Consider the following 19,690-nt stretch of genomic DNA (forward strand, 5'->3'; position numbering starts at 1 on the left):
CAACACTAGTGTTCGTCTTAGAGGAAAACGTGTTATAAAAAAGAGAACAAAACATATCATATAGAAAGAATTATAGAAACTAAAAAATAAATGAAAAGCAAATATGTGATATAAAAAAGTACATGAGAAATAATGACATGTTTCGTTCTTTTGCCTTTTTTCATTTAATTTTTTAGAATTAGATTTGACGTCGTCTTAAATGATCAAAACGTTGACTCGACTTATCAAGACGTTACTTATTTATTATCATGTTAAACTTCTCTACTTTGAACACTCAATTTGAATTTGGATACGCAGTTTGTATTTGTTGATTGTTTCTCACAACGTTTGATTTTGATTTGTGGTTGTTAGTGATCTTTCAGTAGTTTAATCCTTATTGTGATTTTTTATAGAATCAGTCAGATTTATTTGTATCTATCTTTTGTTCGAGTTTTTTTTTATGAATTTTAACATTTTCCTCATATGATCTCGAATGACTAGTTTATTGTGTCAATTGTTATAATATTTTTTAAGGGTAAATTATGAATTTCATCACTGTACTTTACTCTATCTCTTATTTCACTCATTGAAATTTAAAAGTTTTCAATTTCCTTACGGAACTTAATACATTGGATTTTTTTGGTCACTGAACTTTAATCTCTTTCCTATTTTGGTCACTCTGTCGTTAAATAGTTAATGACATTAAAGACGACGTTATTTTAGAAAATAAAATTTTCACCAAAACGACATCGTTTTGCACCTATATAATAAATCATTTTAACGCCGTTAATTATTTAATGGCGGAGTGACAAAAAAAACCCAATGTATTAAGTTCAGTAAGAAAATTGAAAATATTTAAAGTATAGTGAGTGAAATAGGAGAGACAGTAAAGTTTAGTTACCAAATTTGTAATTTACCCTTTTTTATATATATTTGGTTTACAAATTTTATTATAATTTTAAATATTCTTTTAATAAAATTAATTTCTCTATAAACATAAAAAAAATTGTGAATATTTTACACAACATAAGATGCTTCAACAGATTGTGTTATCAATGAAATTGTCAAAATAAAAATATTAAACAGAAGTGGTAAATTGATCATGTCAACCGAGCATAAAACAACAAAACAAATTCAACAAATATAATAATAACTAAAAAAGAAAAAGAACTAAAAACCCCCGTCATCAAGCTTATCTCGCCGCCTCATTTCACGTCCTCACCATCTTCGTTCTTTTTCTTATTTTTTTAATAGAAAATGAAACGTGTTAACTTACTATTCGAGACAAACGAAAATGAGGATTTCTTAATGGTCAGCCTTTACGAATCACATCGAGAGATTGAAGAAAAGGAGAGAGACAAAGTGGAGCACCGAGGAGCAGCGACACCGTTCAAGCTGTGTAATTTCTATTTTCATCTTTAACTCTAATTCACTTTGGTTCGATCTCATTCCAAAAGTTCATATAATTAAATTAATAAAAAATAAACATTTGATATTTCCATAATGATATCTTGAATTTGTTGAAGATTCTGCTTTGCAGTTTTCATTTTTCCTTGTATTTGTTGTTGTTTTTTGGTTCATAACTAGGAAGATAGAAGACATGGAGTTATTTAGTTTACTGGATTTGGCGTTGACTGAATGATAGCAATATCAAATTTTTGCGGTTGATTTGGAATGCTGATGCTTTTATTAATTATTATGTATGTTCGAGGTTTTCTCTTGAAGGTTTATTTTGCTGCGAAGATAATTTTTTTCTTTTAACTGGATTGGTTTTTCATTAATTATTTTTTCAGGGAGGCTTAGTGAGAATGTAAATTTCGCTGAAGGATAGCCGATAAGCTTCTTTATGATATGTTCCGTTTGTTTAAATAATAGTATATATATTATAGTCTTTTTTCTGCTTTTTCCTGTTTTCTTCTTCCTTTTTTTTTTGGGTGATTTTAATCATTTTGTTAATGAAATTCCCATTATTGAATCATACAATGATTGTTTATTTGAAGTCTTAATTTTCCTTTCTTTTATGGTGTGTCTTATGAGTCAAAATGTATATAGGCTCATTTTTTTTGTTTATTGTATATTGTATATTGGAGTTGTGTTCTGATCAGCTGTCTTAAGTATTTCAGTTTTTGACCCTAGAAAAGATTTTGGAGTGGATCTGCTGGTCCGGTTTGGGCTGGCTTTGTTAACTTAAAAACGGCTCCAAGGACAGAACCTTGTGAAAAAATTAGAAGGGGCAAAGAGTATATGCAAGCTTTTCCTAAATTCTTGATTGCATCCCCTTCATTTCACGGTGGTCGTGGTGCCCTACCTTCAGCTGGTGGGCATCCCGCAGATCTTACATTCCTTGCTGGTGGTGGGTGCTGAACTGCTGATACAAGCGTCTTTAAAGTTGCGAGTGGAGCTATAGTTGTTGGTTTAGGACTGCTTTTATAAGATGGTTTCAGTGAAATGGCTTGAAGATAAAAACTTTCGAACAAAGAGTAGAAAGTCTAAGCAGCTAGAGCATTCTTGCTTGTTTCTTCAAGGTTAGTTATTGTGTTGTCTTTTTTTTTTCCCTCCTGTGTTCATCTATAGAGTTCAGTGGATAAATTATCTGGAAAAAAAAGCATTCCCCAAGAAAGCCAAGTGGTGGTTGTCACATTTGATGTTTTACTCGTATAGTTGTATTTAATATGAGTTTAGAAGGGGTGAGGTAAAGTAAAAAGAACAATGAATCTTGTCATTTTTGGCAAATATTCAGCATGTTAAAGTATAAGACTTGCTTTTTAGCCCAGATGTGAACGTCAAATACCATTTATGATGTATGACTATGCACGTCCCATGCATTTTAGTTCCTCTTGAGAGTAGGAGCTTAGTGAGTTTAGTACACTTGCTGCCCTTTAAATTTGGTGGCATGTTAGTGGTTGGCATTTTCCCATGGAGAAAAGCTTTCTAGATATCTTGGCTAATGGATATGCAATTCCATTTGGATTGGAGTAAAGACAATATTCATCTTGCTATAAAATTTTAGAACATGCTGAAAGGCTGAGTTTTCATTGGACTCTTAGCATATTTTTATTTTATTTTTCTTCAATCATGTTTTGAGAATCTTCAAAAAAATATACAGGTATGGATTTCCCTATTTACAACTTTAGTAGTCAATCTCTTGAGGAAAACACTTCATTTGAAGGTATGTCATGCATCACTGGGGAAGAACAAAGTATGTTGGATGCTGTTCTGCTATCTCAGGTATAGAACAAATGTGGAGCATACTTGTTAAGGTATACCTATCACCTTTATTAATTTTTCCTGTTGCTTTGGCAGTGGGAAGACCGAATGTTGAAAGGTTATTTCAAATATGACGTCACAACTTCAGAAATTAAGGTATTTAGATAGATGATTTCTTTTAAGTATAAAGCTGGAATTAAGGTGGTAAACATGATTTATGTGTTGCATTATATAGGTCATTACTGGAAAGATGAAGTTTCTTTCTCAATTGAATGAAGGGCAGATAACAGATCATCAGTTCAAATCTGAGGGAAAAAAACTCCATGAGTTCTATCCTCTTGTATTTGACTGCATGAAACACCCAGAGGAACTACTCTTTTGTCTTGCTAGCAGTAAGAAGGCAAAATCTGAGCTTACTCCTTCAGCTGATGTGCCTGACAGTGCCGTCTTAGTGATCATCAATGTAAGGCCAAGTATTGCTTAACTTTTGGCTCTTAAAGTGTATTTCCTGTGTGAAGATGGTATATATTCATATTTTTATTTTGTTAATTAGGAAAGGGGTAGGGTTGCTAGGGATTGAACCCAAGCTTTTATGCCATACAGCACAAATATCTTGTCACTAAGCCAATGGGTTATTGGCAATATATCCATATTATCAATTATTGAGATATATACTGTAAAACTATTGCCCGGAAGGTATTTGTTTCCTTCTAATATTTTCTTTCAACACAAGGGACCTGGAGCCTTTGGAGTGTTCCATATAACTGATATACTAGAAAATATGTTGCTGGAATATTTGGATCCTTGTTGACTTGGGTTGGGTGTGGTATCCTTTTATCAAGTCTGAATTAGGTTTCCCATGAATGAATTATGTATCTACCTTGATACTAATTGTGTCAATCTTCATTATGTTTTCGTTCTTTTTCATGATTTTCCAAGAAAGCTTCTATTTTTGTGGCATTGGAGTACTCTTCCAGTACTTTAAGCTTCAATCCACCGTCTTTTTTTGGAAATAAAACATGAAGATATTGAAAAATACAATTATGTAACCCATGAGGAACAGTAGGTTTCCATTTTTGTGTAGCTAAATCTAAGTGGTTGCTATACCCAAGAATTTGGTTCTTTAAGTTATTATATTCTTCTAATCCATGACTCTTTGGTTTTTAGGTAACTCCTGTTGAATATGGGCACGTCTACCTGGTACCTTGTTTCTCAAACAAACTTTATCCGTTCCTTGATGCGAGATCTATTGAAATATCCACAAGGCTTGCTGCAGAAATTAATAACCAATCATTTCGCATGTTTTATGATTGCTATAGACCTAATTTTTCTGCTGTATATTTTGAGGTAAAATTCCTTAACTTAATCCTTTTTTGGGGTACTAATATCCAAGTTTGGTTACATTAATTATTGGTTCTTTCTGTATGATGCTTTGAATACTTTCACTGTGTGAAGCTCTTGGTTGTAACTTATAAGCGGTGGTTATTTTAGCCTTGAGAATGATGACTGTATTCTCAAATGGATGTTTGCATGCTTAAATACGTTGTTTTTACACGATGCATGCTTATAGCTATCAAGATTCTCTTATTTGATGTTGCAGGCTTGTTACCTTCCTCACCCTCTACCTGTGGAATTCAGGCCTGTAAGTACTTTCTTTGGAGGTGGTAGGAGAGGGATTCACATATGTTCTATCATAGATTATCCTATTAAAACCCTCTCTTTCACGACCACCCATAATCTCAAAATACTGGCGGCAGCTATTTCTGAGATATGTTCCCATTTAGAGGAAAAGAATGTTCAATATAATCTGATGATATCTGATTCTGGCAAAAGGGTTTTCTTGTTTCTTCAGGTAAGTATGTTTGTTCAAAGCATAATTTCCTTCTTGCTGAAACTGGATATCTCACTATTTTTTCTTAAATACACATTTCGATGCCATAGTCTAGAAGGCAAGATTGTAGTTAGTTATTTCTACCTTCTAGATGCTGTTGTTTCTTAAAATTTTGGGTTAATCATGCTGTTTTGTACTTTATAGTTTCAATTGTTTTACATTTTGAAATTATGTACGTACATTCATTAAATTACACTTTCAACCTACTCATCATGCTTAAGTATGACATGTTTTATATGGAAAATAAAAACATGCTTTGTGACGATGTAAGGTCACGCCAAAAATGGGGTGCACTGCCGTATAATAAAGATTATATAACCTAAAGGGTCGAAAGATTCCACATTTATGATGTCGTATGATATGGAGCTCTGTATTTTTATTAATTTGTTTTTTTTATAAGAGTTGGAGGTCTCGTTAAAAAACCCCTTCATAATTGATTTTTATTAATTTGTTTAGAAGACATCATATTTTGAATCACAAAATGATGAGTGGAATCAAATAGGTCCCATATTAGTAGTACCCGAATAGAAACATCGGTTGTCAATATAATGCCATGTGATAGGTTAAAGCGTAAAATAGGGAGGAAAATTACACTGGTTATGTGTCGATACATGGACGCGTGGCAAATTTTTATTGGTTATCTAAGAAAATATATTTACCTATTGTGGGATCTGCAATATGAGGAACGGAAGTAAGATTTGAGTCCTTAATTGCAGACATTGCTTTTAAATCTGATTTCTGTAGTTTATTTTGAGCACGGTAGGGTATTGCAGCATCTGTAGAGCTTTGTATGTGGGCAATTATCATTTGTGAAGAACAAGGAGACAGAAAATGCTGAACAGAACACAATCTTATGTGTTTGAGTTTTTTCATCTTCAATTCAGAACATCAGTCTAGATTTTGTGATTGGTTTCTTTATCAAAATTGATGTCAAATTGGAGGATTCATATTGTTGAGTACTGATGATAGTTGTATTTTGAATCCATCCAACAGAAAACTTGTGCAGCCTCTCGTGCAATCTCAGCCTGGGAATGTGGGGGTTACTTCTTGTATGCAGATAGGTATGAATTTGATCAAGTTACTGAGGACGCCATGCTTAATCGACTGAGCAGTTTCTCCCTTGACGATTGTGACTTTGAAGCTGTGAAGCAGCTTTGTTGCAGCATTGCCAGTAAATTCGATGTTTGATCTAAAAGCTTATGAATGCATGTTTATATGGTGGAATTGCATTGCCATTTACAATCCCCCCCCTTTCCTATTGCCTATTGGGAACTCGGGCTTGTGTTTAGGTGTTTGCTTGTTTGTTTATGAGAATTAAGAAGATCTTGTGAAAGCTGTTTGTTTATCAGGACGGCTTTTATTTTACCGTAAGCATGAAACTAATAAGGGGAGAAATCACTAAAGTATTATATAAGAAAATTTTGAACATCATTAACATAGCATCTAAAAAAAGGCTTACATAATCGACCCCAATTGGTGCATACAAATAGCACACATTTGTTATGACCCTCAAGAAATAGAGAATAAAAATAGACAAAGAAGAGAAGAAAAGAGGAGAGAGTAGACGAGAGAATAGAGATTCAAGAGAAGAAAAAGTCTATTCTTTTAACACGTGAAAACTTTTATGCAGTACATGGTTATTTAATCATAATACACTAGGTTTCCTCCTATTTTGGCTTGGGCTTATCCTAAGGCCCTAGTTTCCCTTCCTCAAGTAAGTCTGCTCTTTTCTTCATGTTAATTTTTCCCATGTGAGTCACATACTCCCCTTTTAATTCTTCTTCATCAAAATTCCCCAATTCACTACGTGCAATCCCTAGCTCAATCCCTAATTCATTTTCTGAATCCCCAATGCCCTTCGCTTCATCCTTCTCCTCTCTCCCAACCATGACAATTCCTCCCCCTTTAGACGATCCTTGTCCCCAAGGATCAAAGTATCGAATTTGTGATAGCAAGACCAAAAAATCCTTCCAAGTTGCAAAAGAAAGAAGTCCATCCCAACTAATTATCCATTGCTTGTATGTCTCTGGCCTCTGCACCCTGTAGGGCCCTCGCGTGTTATAACATTCCCGACATGTTGGTTTTCGACCAACTTGGTACCAAGTTCCTCTGCTTTAGATTTTGAATTTTGAGCCTCCAACAACATGGTGTTAACTTGCTTTTCTAAAACAGGTAAAAGGGTTTGATACCAATAGGATTTTGGCCTTCAATAAACTCTACCTCCCAAGACGACAATAATCTTTTCCAAACCAAATCTAACCTCAAGAAACTCTGTTTTCCTCTGTTTTGAGTCTGGCTTATTCGTAACATGTGTTTCAATTTCTGCTTTAAGTTGTTCAATTACAAAATTATGTCTTGAAAGCGTACACTGTAGTTCTTCCACATAATCATTCTCAGAATCATCTGTTGGAACCTCATAAATCCTCATTTCAGGCTTGGAAGGATCATTCACACGCACATATTTCCCCTCATTTAACTTCGGACACAAGTAGCTAATAGACTTCACAATCCCCATATTTTCACAGTATTGAGATTAATTTGAGTAGCACAATTTCTCGGCTTGTAACCAATAACACCCAATATCACATGGTTAAAATGATCCTTAGGATGCACCCTCGAAACATGTCCTAAACTCATCAAATCAACATTGGCTAAAATCACTTGTGCAGTCTATTTAGCCAACTTATTCGCATTGTTCTTTAACTCAGTAGCCAAAACCGCACCCCTTTGAGTCTCCAACTTCTACCTCCAATCAACATCAGAGTACTTGGGATCAAATCATTAAGTGCATTCAAAGTAAGGAAAGACTTCTGGTTATTAACATCAACAACACTTTGAACCTCACACGGAGCAACTAACTGTATATCATTATCAAGCGTCCACCTTTTATACCTATAAGCAACATAAGCCACTTCGTCGCCTTTATTGACAAACGAATTTGGCTCATCGAAACTAACCTTATTCCCATGCCTATAAAACCTGTTGTGAAAACTTCTGATTTATATATGCAACTTCAACGCTTAAGGAATAAGCCGAGTTAATATCATCTTTAGCTTCAAGTAATGGCTCCTGAGATGTCTCGTGGAAAGACAACAAATCCAATTGTGACCCATCTATTTTATCGAAAAATAGCTTGTTCCCAACTTTGTATGCAACAAGAACTCCAGCTTTAACAATAATTAGAATAGTTAAGCCTTTGGCTCCTTTCAAAACTATCAATTGTATAGATCTCTCTGGATTCGACCTAGCAACCTGGCAATAGCTTTTCAAGGTATTGGATGATTTTAGATCTCATGTTCCATGGACAAACCAATTGGCAAGTTCAACCAACCACGAGTACATGTCCAATCCATGACATCATGCATAGCTACTTGCGCAACATTGCTTATGGTATTGATAAGAACACTCTGCAATGGATCAAGCCTATCATAGCAAGAATCACACACCCTCTGGGAATTTCTTTCCCTAAATTTAACATGTAGTAAGCATCTTCCCTTAGAACACTTAGAACATGCTTTGCAAAAAATCCCTCCACAAAACCTGCAATGATATCTTCCACGTATAAGTGAAGTAAAGAGAGCAATGTACATGCAAGCTATGGTAAAACCATCTAGAATCCACTCCGGAGGCTCAGCTTCCAAAACCTCTTTATATATGTTATAATCTAACTCATTCGACTCCAGAAGTGGAGTGGCACTTAGCATATAAACAGAGGAGTACAAATATGTATCCCCAATCTTTCCAGACCCCAAAAATGAAACATTAAAACGATGGTATTGCTGATTCAAAGAAACACTCGAGGAGCCTTTATTACGCCTAGTTACAATTGCAACTAACCCACTCAACACATTCTTCAAGTTCACCTCTGGATGCATGCCATTTTGTATTGAACTACGAAAATCATCACCAGAATCATATCCTTCATCAATAAAATCATCAGACTCACTTGAAAACTGATAAACATAGTCATTTTTCATCAACTTTGAGCCAAATGTGACAATACTCTTGTCTTGGGGCTCAGTCCAAACAAATAACCTACTCCATCTCATCAACAAAAGCTGAAACACATAAGGATCAAGGATTGAGATATGTTCACTGGCATTCATAAACACCATGAAATAATTTTCTCTAAACATCGATTGAACTATAGAATTCAGTCTATTTGAATTACCATATTTTTGACACTGTGGAAACTTATTCACATTTATTGTTGAAGGAGAACCGCCTAATTGTTTCGTTGCCGTTCGAGCTTTTTGAATTGTGCCATCAAAGAGTCTGGGTGAATAAAAAAACATGCGATATAAGAGTAGCAACCTGAATCGATAGGGATATACCGTGAGTTTTCAATGAGAACAACTGCGAAGATCTCGCCATTTTGACATTTTGATGAAGCTGGAAAATGGTGTTATTGATTGATTGAAATTCAACATCTTCTACTCTCACAGTCATTTTATCGAACACGTAAGAATTATCATGTTTTTGCTCACACTTTTTACCTGTCAGAATCTGTAAAACCATTTTCACATACATCTGATTCATTTTCATTCTAGATTCCAACGTCCTTAATCGACGTTCATGCTCTTTCCACCATTGAGGAGGTTTTGTGACATCTGTTGCTTGCTTCACCAGAGTTGTAAGTTTTGCAATCTGCTTTTGAATAGTAGATAAGTCAGTTGATTCAGCCATTATTCGATTTTTCTTGGAATACACAGATATCAACATGTTAGGATTAATGGCTCTTGATACCAATTTGTTATGACCCTCAAGAAATAGAGAAGAAAAATAGACGAAGAAGAGAAGAAAATAGGAGAGAGTAGACGAGAGAATAGAGATTCAAGAGAAGAAAAAGTCCAATCTTTTCACACATGAAAATTATATTCTACAGTACATGGTTATTTAATCACAATACACTATGTTTCCTCCTATTTTGGCTTGGGCTTATCCTAAGGCCCTTTTTCCCTTCCTCAAGTAAGTCTGCTCTATTCTTTATGTTAATTTTCCTCATGTGAATCACATGTTCCCCTTTTAATTCCTCTTCATCAAAATTTCCCTAATTCACTACGTGTAATCCCTAGCTCAATCCCTAATTCATTTTCTAAATCCTCAATACCCTTCGCTTCGTGCTTCTCCTCCTCTCTCCCAACTGTGACAACATTTCACAAGATAAATAGATGATACATAAAAGGGTTTATGGTTCAAAATTTCCCATTCTTCTATCCAATTGAGTGCGGTAGACTACATTAAAGTTTGTTAACTAAAAAAATATGGCTGATCGTTGCATAGTAAAGTTTGTTCAATTTAATCAGATGAGTTGTATACTTTATTTATCCTTTTGAATACTTCTGAGCCTGTTTAAAAGAAGGGTAAATTACAAATTTAATCACTGGGCTTTACTCTCTCTCCTATTTGGCTCACTGAACTTTAAAAGTTTAAAATTTAATCATTAAACTTTAGAGATTGATTTTTTTTGTCACTCAACCGTTATTTTCTCTAACTTTATGTTGACTTGGTATTTTTATTATTATTTTAATTGATTAGGTATGATTTTAGTATTATTTTAATTGCATATGCATCAGCTTGGATTCTAATCACCATTTTCGCAGTCGACTACCATGACAACCGCCATCCCAGGCGATTAATATATCTTGCTCCCATGAATATGAATCCTAAAAAAAATTTAATCTATCAACCATTGCGTTTATTTTTGCACAACTCATTTCATCTCATTCAAATGAAACTCAAATCTTAGAATCACAAAAGTGGGGTGATAAGGATAAAAGCTAAACTTCAATAAGGATTAAGGTGCTAAAATGGTGTTGCAGTGTTTTTTTTTAATTAGTTGTAAAATTAATGAAAAATAATTAAAAAACTGGGGTTTCAAATTCATTGATATTTTTGGGAATTTTATTTGTATTCAAAACAAAAATCAATAAATATTTCAATTTTAAATGACAAACAAGTGTGTTACATACAATTGAAATTTAATAGAAACAAGCAACAGAGAAAGTGAGAATTAAGGTCCCTGAAACTCACTTGACTACAAATAATAGAATGATTTCTAGAACTGGGCAACAAAAATCAGTACCTTTTAAGTTGAATATCAACAGAAGCCTTTACGGTTGATGATGATGACCAAAAAATGATGATTTTGGAAAAGTTAAGGGTGGATCCAGGAGGATTTATAATTTAAGGATCGATTATTTTAGGTTCATGAACCTCTGGTGATTTGTTGGACGATCCCAACCGTGAGAAAAGTGCCGAGTAAGTCTTCTAAGAATCTCTCAATCAATAATACCCTAAAAATTTTCATGAACAATTGATCTAAACTCAAGCATCTTACTCCAGTCTGAAGCAGGCGTGCTACCGTACCGTGCCGAATAGGATCATTCCGACCAACCAAATGTATTGTAAGTTTCAAGTTCAAAACTTAGAATGAATGAGATGACATTTAAGGAGTGATAGGAGGGAAGCAGTAATGCATATGCAATTAGCCAGCATTGAACTTGGGATATTATTTTCGCGAAACAAAACAAAACCATGCATGCAAAGTTACAAAAGTAAAACCAATTAAAACATTGGACACTATCATGATTTCATCATTTTTCTGCATGCTTACTAAGCATCATACACAAGGAACTCTTCAAGTTTAATACAACAAAAAATAAAAAGAATTTTCAGCTACTAGTAGTTTTATATTGTAAAGGAATACAATTACCAGCAATTCAACTGTCTTTCGTCAGACAAGCTCAGTGTTCAGACCCACCTATAGCTTCTGTTCTGGTTAGGATGTCTCTAAACCAGAGTTTCCGTCAGACTGCCTATTTTCAACTTCTCTCTCTTCCAAATCCCTCAAGGCCTGACTGCTCGAGAAGGAATTATCTATGGTGTTGGCCGCAAGCCATGCTTGATGAAGTTGTAACACGTACTCCAAGTACCATATAACTTCTCCCATAGTAGGCCGGTTCTTCCCCTCATCTGCAAGACATTTTTCTGCTATCTCTCCAAACTTCTCCATTGATTCTGGAGAATATTTTCCCTTCAGATGTGGGTCAATAATGGTTTCAAGCGACCTTTGTATTTGCCATCTCATTGCCCACTCTGCAAGATTTATCTGATCTTTTGGCAAGCTAGGATTTATAACAACACGAGCACAAACAACTTCAAACAGCACCACTCCGAAAGAGTGCACATCGGATTTCTTGGTCAACTGCTGCCTGCAAAAATACTCAGGGTCAAGATATCCAAAGCTCCATTTCACTGCAGTACTAACATGAGTATGTTCCAAAGAAGGACCGGTTTTTGATAGCCCAAAATCTGACATCTTAGCCAGAATTTTTTCATCCAACAAAGTGTTGGTTGTTTTAACATCCCTGTGAATAATTCCTCGCTCTGCTCCTGTATGAAGGTAATGCAATCCCCGGGCAGCACCAATGCATGCTTCTAGTCTCTGCTTCCAAGTCAACGGTGCTACATCATTTCCAAACAGATGACTTCTAAGAGTTCCATTTTCCATGTATTCATAGACCAAGATCATCTCATGTTGTTCATCACAGAATCCAATCATGGAGACCAAGTGCCCATGTCTAAGCTTTGAAAGCATCTCAATCTCGGTGTGAAAATCAGCAAGCCCTTGATAAGATTGCGGATTTGCCCGTTTTATGGCTGCAAGAGTGTCATCTTCAATCACCCCTTTAAATACTTTGCCAAAGTCCCCTACACCGATCACTAAACTTTCATCAAAATTATTAGTTGCCACCCGAATCTCAGCAAGTGTAAATTGCTTGCCAACACCAGTGGAGGCCATAGATCCATTTGGATTTTGAAGTCTAGACGATCACCTGGCATTAGCAGAGCTATTTAAAATAGAACCATGAAGGAATAATGGTCGCCACCCGAGAGTGTTGTTTTTGTGTCACCTGATTCTTTTCCTGGTTTTCTGCAAAAACAGATTATACGGATAACAGCAATTGCAAGAATGACAACACTGGCTACACCAGCAGCAATGCCCACCCAGAGAACCCAGTGCTTTGAAGGATGATTTGAACTCCCGGTTGAATCATATCTCTGCACGTGGGCAAGGTTTCCATTTCGGCTAAGCTTGAAGATCTCCAGCCCATTCAAGAGAGCATCAATGCCTGAAGCACCAGCTGCCGTGTCAGGACCAAGTTGAATCCAGAGGTTATTAATGTGTGAAGAAACTGCATCAAAGTAATCTTGATGGTAAGTTTTATTCATTCCACCTGCCTTCACGAAAAGGTCATAATTATTTGCCGCAGTCCGGTTATTTATGTAGATTCTGAAAATCCTCAGATTCGGCTTATCAAAAACTAGCTCACAGAAGTGTAGGCGGATCAAGTAATCAAAACCAGGATCCACTTCAAACCTCCATGACATATTGAATCTTTTCTCCAAGACTTGGTTGTTAGACATGCTTCTTGCTGTTTCATAAACAAGAAGAGGAGCCACTGAAGAATCATTTGCAGAAGCATAGGTAATATTAGAACTTTAATGCATTTCACAACCTGCATTTGCTGTGATCATATAGCCAGAATCCACATCCCATGCTCTCCAATAATGGGAATCCTCAGAGGGATTAATATCCGGGGCCCCAACATTCAACCTATACATAGTTTCAATTCCCCTTCCACTTAGATTCAGATTTGCATCGTTTCCACCCACTTTACTGACTGAATCTGCAAAAAGTTTATCGGTCATGGGGATCATCTCTATGGCATTAATGAAACCAAATGATCCTTTGGTTGGCGTGAACTCAATCACAAGCGTACTTGAATTGATGGGTAAAATATACTCTTTAACCAAAACGAATGAGCTGGAATTGCTTCCTGAACTTTGGAGGTACAAATTCTTGTGTCCAATATCACCAACAACATTGAACTGTGCTAAGAGTTTAAGACCATTTGCCACAACATCGAAAGAAGATTCATTTACATTGCGGTCCTCAAAGGAGAAGGGGCAGAAATGAAGCCTCAAGAAACAGTTCCCTTGAATGCCATTAAACGTTTAGTTCAATTCATCACTGAAAAGCCGGGCAGATTTATAGAGTGGCGCAAAGATCGAATCACCACTTAGTGTAGAAGTAGAGGAAACAAAACCAGGAGAATTAAGGGTGAGATTGTTATCAGGAGTCAAATCACCAACCCATTTTCTACCATCAACATTCAGACTGGAATCTGTACCACAATTTATCAGAAAAGACTTTGACTGAGCTTCTCCACTTTTAAAAACTGCAGATAGTACAACAAGGAGGAGCAAATACAATAAATCTCTGCCTTGGCCCTTCCCCGTTACCAGTTTACCACTCTCTCTCTCTCTCTCTCTCTTATTCTTCTAAGAAAGTAAGATGGAAAGGTTCCTAAATAGCATGAATAAACCAATGCTAATAAAAGAAACAAGTCACGTATCTTTTCCCTTTTTCATCAAGCCTTGACAGAAGAATAAGAAAAAGTTAGAGGTTTATATCTCAGCAAGCAACTTCAGCAACATGCATTCCCCTTTTGGAACAAGAAATATCAATTTACCTCAATGATCCAATCTGGGTATTTGAGTTTTCCCCTTGAGAACCCCCTAACATAGCATAAAACCAACCTGAAACTTTTCCTTGAAAAAAGAAACTTTGTTGGCCAACTGAAAAAGACCAGATCCAAATCAAGCTGAGCTGGAAATCAAAAGAAAAGGAGTCAACAACTGAAGGAAAGAACACAATGGGTTGCAATGGAACTATGATTGGTAGAAAGATGCCAAATCAGGTGAGATGGAGGACTATGCCAGAAATGTTTAAAAAATAATAATTAATTAAAAGAAGTGATAAGATTATCTGAATAAGGAACTAGAACATGAGGTGTTACTGGAAACAGATTGGAAAAGTTCGCTTCATCCTCCCCTTGTCTGCTCAATACAGACAAGAATCTGACATAATTAAATCTGCCCTTCTATTTTTTCTATTCTATTAATTAAAATTCAATAATCATCTTCTTCTTTTTTCTAACTTGTAACTGTTGTTTCTTCCTTGGGGGGAAAAACTATTGTTTCTTGCTTTTACAATTGCATGCAATCAAAGATCTATCAATGTCATTTCCTTTCACTCTACCAAATTGTAAATGAAGAATTACAAAAAATAACAGGTGAAACAAATATTAATTGCAATAAAAAATAGTAAATAAAAAAATTGCAAAATTAGAAAGACGTTTCATAACATTTAAAAGGGGCAATTTTAATCATTTTAACCAAAATATATATATATTTTTAAAAATCTGAATCTGTTTAAACAATTACGCTAACATTTTTTTATAATGATACGCTTATGGATATTGAATGATACGCGCGTTGAGATCACTGATGGCGAGTGGGGATATGGAGTTCAAGCGTCTTAGCTTCCATGAGGGCAACGCTGACAGCCGTTCCCAGCTCGCCGCCTCACGAGACTTCGAATCTCTCGGAAGTCGTAAGTGACGGAGCCCCGGGTCCCGCGGAGATGTTAGTCCCTTGACGAAGTTTTGACTTCAACCTTCTTACTTATGTTTTAAGGTTAACAAAGTAATTCAACATCCGTTTTATATAAGTTCATTTTCTTCTCATTGATACAATATTTCAACTGTTTTGATCTTCAAAACTCTCATATTGTGTATCAAACAGTGGCGGAGGTATATAGTCTCCAGGGTGGGCACCTGGAATATAAAATTAGTATATTATATATTTATTTTTATATATTGGCTCACTCTAAAATTAATTGCACCCGCCTGAATTTCTTTGTGCCCAACTGGATATTTTTTATGCTACTTTAATTTTGTTTGGGTTTAAAAATCCATTCACCAAGTCCGATTCAAAATAAAATAAAAAATATATCTAATGAAAACTCAAATTAAATAAGCAACCCAATTAAACAAATTTAATATACAACCTAGACCTAATACCTTTAAATCCAACCAGCAACCGGTCAATCTAACCCCTAATCCCCTAAGAAGCACTTAGACGGCGAAGGAGGCCCGTTTCAAGTACCCGATATGTTTTTGGTACGGAGACGGTTCGGGGATGGTTGGGTACGTACCAGTGATGTGCCACGGTGGTAGGGTACGGCTGATCGAATTGGGGGACAATCAAAGTTTATCTGGGGACGTCCCCAGGGACAATTTTGCTCATCCATCGGCGACAGGCTTGCCTTCATGTCGACTGCCACCAGAAGCAACCGATGAACCCAACATCGAGCTTGATCCGAACTTGAACCCTGTTTCCCTTTGTCTAAACCATTAAACCTAGAAAACTAAAATAGAAAACCCCTTGGCCTTTGGTCTCCTCCGATCTCTAGTGATGTTTCTCAACGTTACGACTATCGGTTCATTTCCACGGTGAGTAACTCGACTTTCCCAATTCCGACGAGACCAAACCCTAGGTCTAAGGTAACAAAAACATTCCTCTCCTTTACTTGTTATTTCGAAGATCTCTAAAAAAAGAAAACTGAAAAAGAATCGAGATCTACCATTTTGAAAATCACTATCTCTAAAAATGGAATAATCTCATAGATAGTCCTCAAATATTATATGTTTACTGAAAAGGTTACATAATTTACAATAATTATAATTTGGTCATAGAAATAATTTAGGAATTTTACTGTTCTAAACTTAATATTTTGGTTTGAGTCTTGATATTTAATTTTATTTATGATTTTTATATATATTTATAATTTTAAAATTATTTTATATGTCGTACCTTTTCCACCATCCCCTCACAGCTAGCATGTGGAGCTACCATGGTGTAAGCGACCTTCTCCTAGGTTAATGAGGAACCTAGGTGTGCGGGCATCGGGACCAAGTGTATGGTACGATGTTTCTCTAGGATGATACCTAGGGAGGGTTTGGGGCCAGTTGGTCTCATATCGCGCTCTTGGTTGAGGAGAGGGGTTGCTATCTAGAATTCGCTATGTCCTGCGGGATCTCCCTTCCAATAGTACTTGTGGCTTTGGAATTATCTTGTGGCGCGAGACTAATGTGTGGCTTGTTTGTTCGGACAGGAAACGGTGGGATCGACTACTGACTTGAGGGGTGATTCTTAGCCAATGTGACTTGCCTTCTTGACAAGTTAATTCGAGGCTTGGATCTATGTTGGAGAAGGCTGACTTGTCTGGGAGTTGTCTCATTCAGGTGTCGCACGACATAACAACAAGGCCGAGATGTTATGTCTGTGACACTTGTAATTTTAAAAATTGTCGTTTCCCGTCCCGTATAAAGAATAATTAATAGAAGAAACTAAAATAAAGAGAACAATTTTAAAGGAAAGCAAGCTCAAACCTTTATTGATATTTTTTTGTGACGACGAACATCTCCGATCGTGAATCTGTATAGAGAGCAACTTCACGACGACGAGTGGGCAAAGCACTTTAATCAAATGACTGACGACATATCTTCAAATGTGAAACCGATAACTCCTATGGTTTTAACATTTAGATCTATAGAACTCTACTTATTTTTTAGAAAAACTAACCACAAACTTGGTTGTAGCATGAAAATAACGTAAAAATATTTTTGTATTTTTCAACGGTCGTTGGTGGTGGCTGACGATAGTAGACGGTACCATTAAACGACAGCCGTCACGACTAATCGTACAGCCATGGTTGGAATTTTAGAGGATTTAGAAAAATTAGAAAGGTGGCTAAACAATAGAATGACCTAAAATGAAATTTAGGTAAAAGAATTTATTTAAATACTTACCCGAATAACTATCCAACCCGACTCGTATAATCCCTTCAGATTTATGCTTTTCCATTAATTTAGGATAAATTATTCGGGAACACGTCCTGCTTTCTAAAACCTTTCGATTAGGTCCTCAAATCACAAAAAATATTTGCAATTGAGTCTTGTAATTCTTATTTCTCTCGATTTGGTTTAAGTTTACCTTCAAAGAATTTAAATCTATAATGATTTTATCAAAATAATAGACATATAAATATATTAATTCCAAACGTAAATCAATAATTTTTTTTAGGAAACAAAATCAAGGAATTAGAATCTATAAATATAGAAATATTAAATCAATACATTATCAAATCACTAAATCAAATCTGTAAATACATTCTAAAAACTAATTTATTTAAATTAATTAATACATACCAAAAATAAATCTATAAATACCGAACATAATATCAAAACAATATACATATTAAATTAAAGAATTAAAATTTATAAATACTAAATCAAATATATATCTTATAACATTAATTCATAAATATGTTCCAAAAACCAAAAAAATAAATTTGAATTAATTAATATATATATATATATCAAACATAAATTTTAAAAAATCAAACATAATATCAAAATAATATATATATATACACACTGAATCAAAGATTTTTTTGTATGCATACTAAATCAAATAATATGATCGATGGTCTTATATTAATATAAAATAAAAAATCAACATTTATTCTAATATTGGAACCACTAAATAAAGATTTATATATATACATAATCTGATAATCAGTAACGTTGGTCACTAATAAATAACATAGTAAATCATAAAGGCATAATAAATGGCACAGTAAATCATAAAGGTAGATTTTGTTTAATTAATTATTTTTGGAATGTCATTATTAATTGAATATATATATATATATATATATATATAATCATTAACGTTGGCCGGTGGTCACTAATAAATGGCATTGTAAATCATAAAGGCATAATTTGTTTAATTTAACTATTTTTTTGAATGCCATTATTAACTGTATATGCATATATATATAATCACTAAATAAAAACTAAATTTCATAATATTAATAATAAATGCATAAATAATGATTAATAATACGATTGTTTGATTTATACATATAGCACTACAAAGAATTAAATTAAACATAAATGATTCAATCATTTAAAATCAAATAATAAATTTTGGACGTATGACACTGTGAATTAATAATGACAGTGTACAATCAAACAAAAATTAATACTGGTTGTGACTTGCAATTAATTTGTGTTGTAAAGTTATTACTTGATCAATCTAGGAATATTTCATAAACAAATGACAATTGCATACAATATATTTTTCTCATTTTATATTATATGTGTCATTTTTATGTTATAATTCAACTAATATTTCTTTTTTTTATTTAGGCATGGAAAAATATTTCAAAAGAAAGGCAACCACAGAGGATTCATGTTCGGTGAAAAAAATATTTTTAAAAATTGACTTAAAAAATCTTCAAGGGGGTCCCGGAAAAAGTCCAAAGATTATAAAATATCATCACAATGATCACGAAGAACTCTGAAAGGCTTATTTGTTGAAAGGTCCTTGCCAACCAAAAGAACACAAGTTCCCCCAAAAGAAGTATAATGATAAATTGCGAAGTTTCAATCCTAAATGGTTCAAAGAGCATAAAGTTGGTTAGAATATAGTGTATCTAAAGATGCATCATTTTGTTTACATTGTTACCTTATGAGACTTGAATCTAGAGGAGAGCAAGGAGGAGGTGATTCATTTGTTGTTGATGGATTTAAGATTTGAAAAGACAAGAGCATATTATAACTTCATGTTGGAGGTTCTAATAGCGCTCATAATGCAGTTTTGAGAAAATGTGAAGCTTTAATGAATCAGAAACAA

At 34.6% G+C, this 19,690-nt stretch overlaps 1 protein-coding gene and 2 pseudogenes across 2 annotated transcripts; 1 reads left to right on the forward strand and 2 right to left on the reverse strand.

The window, feature by feature from the left end:
- The first annotated feature begins 1,271 nt into the window (after positions 1 to 1,271).
- Positions 1,272 to 6,301, forward strand: LOC120196346 (GDP-L-galactose phosphorylase 1-like). 2 transcript variants are annotated; one of them, XM_039198167.1, is made up of 8 exons: positions 1,272 to 1,378; positions 2,103 to 2,504; positions 3,086 to 3,207; positions 3,283 to 3,342; positions 3,422 to 3,649; positions 4,354 to 4,533; positions 4,787 to 5,038; positions 6,071 to 6,301. In XM_039198167.1, exons 2-8 carry the CDS (start codon positions 2,414 to 2,416, stop codon positions 6,263 to 6,265), a joined length of 1,128 nt encoding a protein of 375 aa, XP_039054098.1. In that variant the 5' UTR covers positions 1,272 to 1,378; positions 2,103 to 2,413; the 3' UTR covers positions 6,266 to 6,301. The 2 variants fall into 2 exon arrangements, with proteins under 2 accessions (XP_039054098.1, XP_039054099.1); XM_039198168.1 differs by having other exon boundaries at positions 2,103 to 2,370.
- Positions 6,302 to 6,765: 464 nt separating this feature from the next.
- Positions 6,766 to 9,763, reverse strand: LOC120196362 (annotated as a pseudogene).
- Positions 9,764 to 11,647: 1,884 nt separating this feature from the next.
- LOC120196363 lies at positions 11,648 to 16,843 on the reverse strand (annotated as a pseudogene).
- Positions 16,844 to 19,690: the final 2,847 nt, after the last annotated feature.

The sequence above is a fragment of the Hibiscus syriacus genome, unplaced genomic scaffold (genome assembly GCF_006381635.1).
Source record: "Hibiscus syriacus cultivar Baekdansim isolate YM2019G1 unplaced genomic scaffold, ASM638163v2 tig00117032_pilon, whole genome shotgun sequence".
In the NCBI taxonomy this organism is placed as follows: domain Eukaryota; kingdom Viridiplantae; phylum Streptophyta; class Magnoliopsida; order Malvales; family Malvaceae; genus Hibiscus; species Hibiscus syriacus.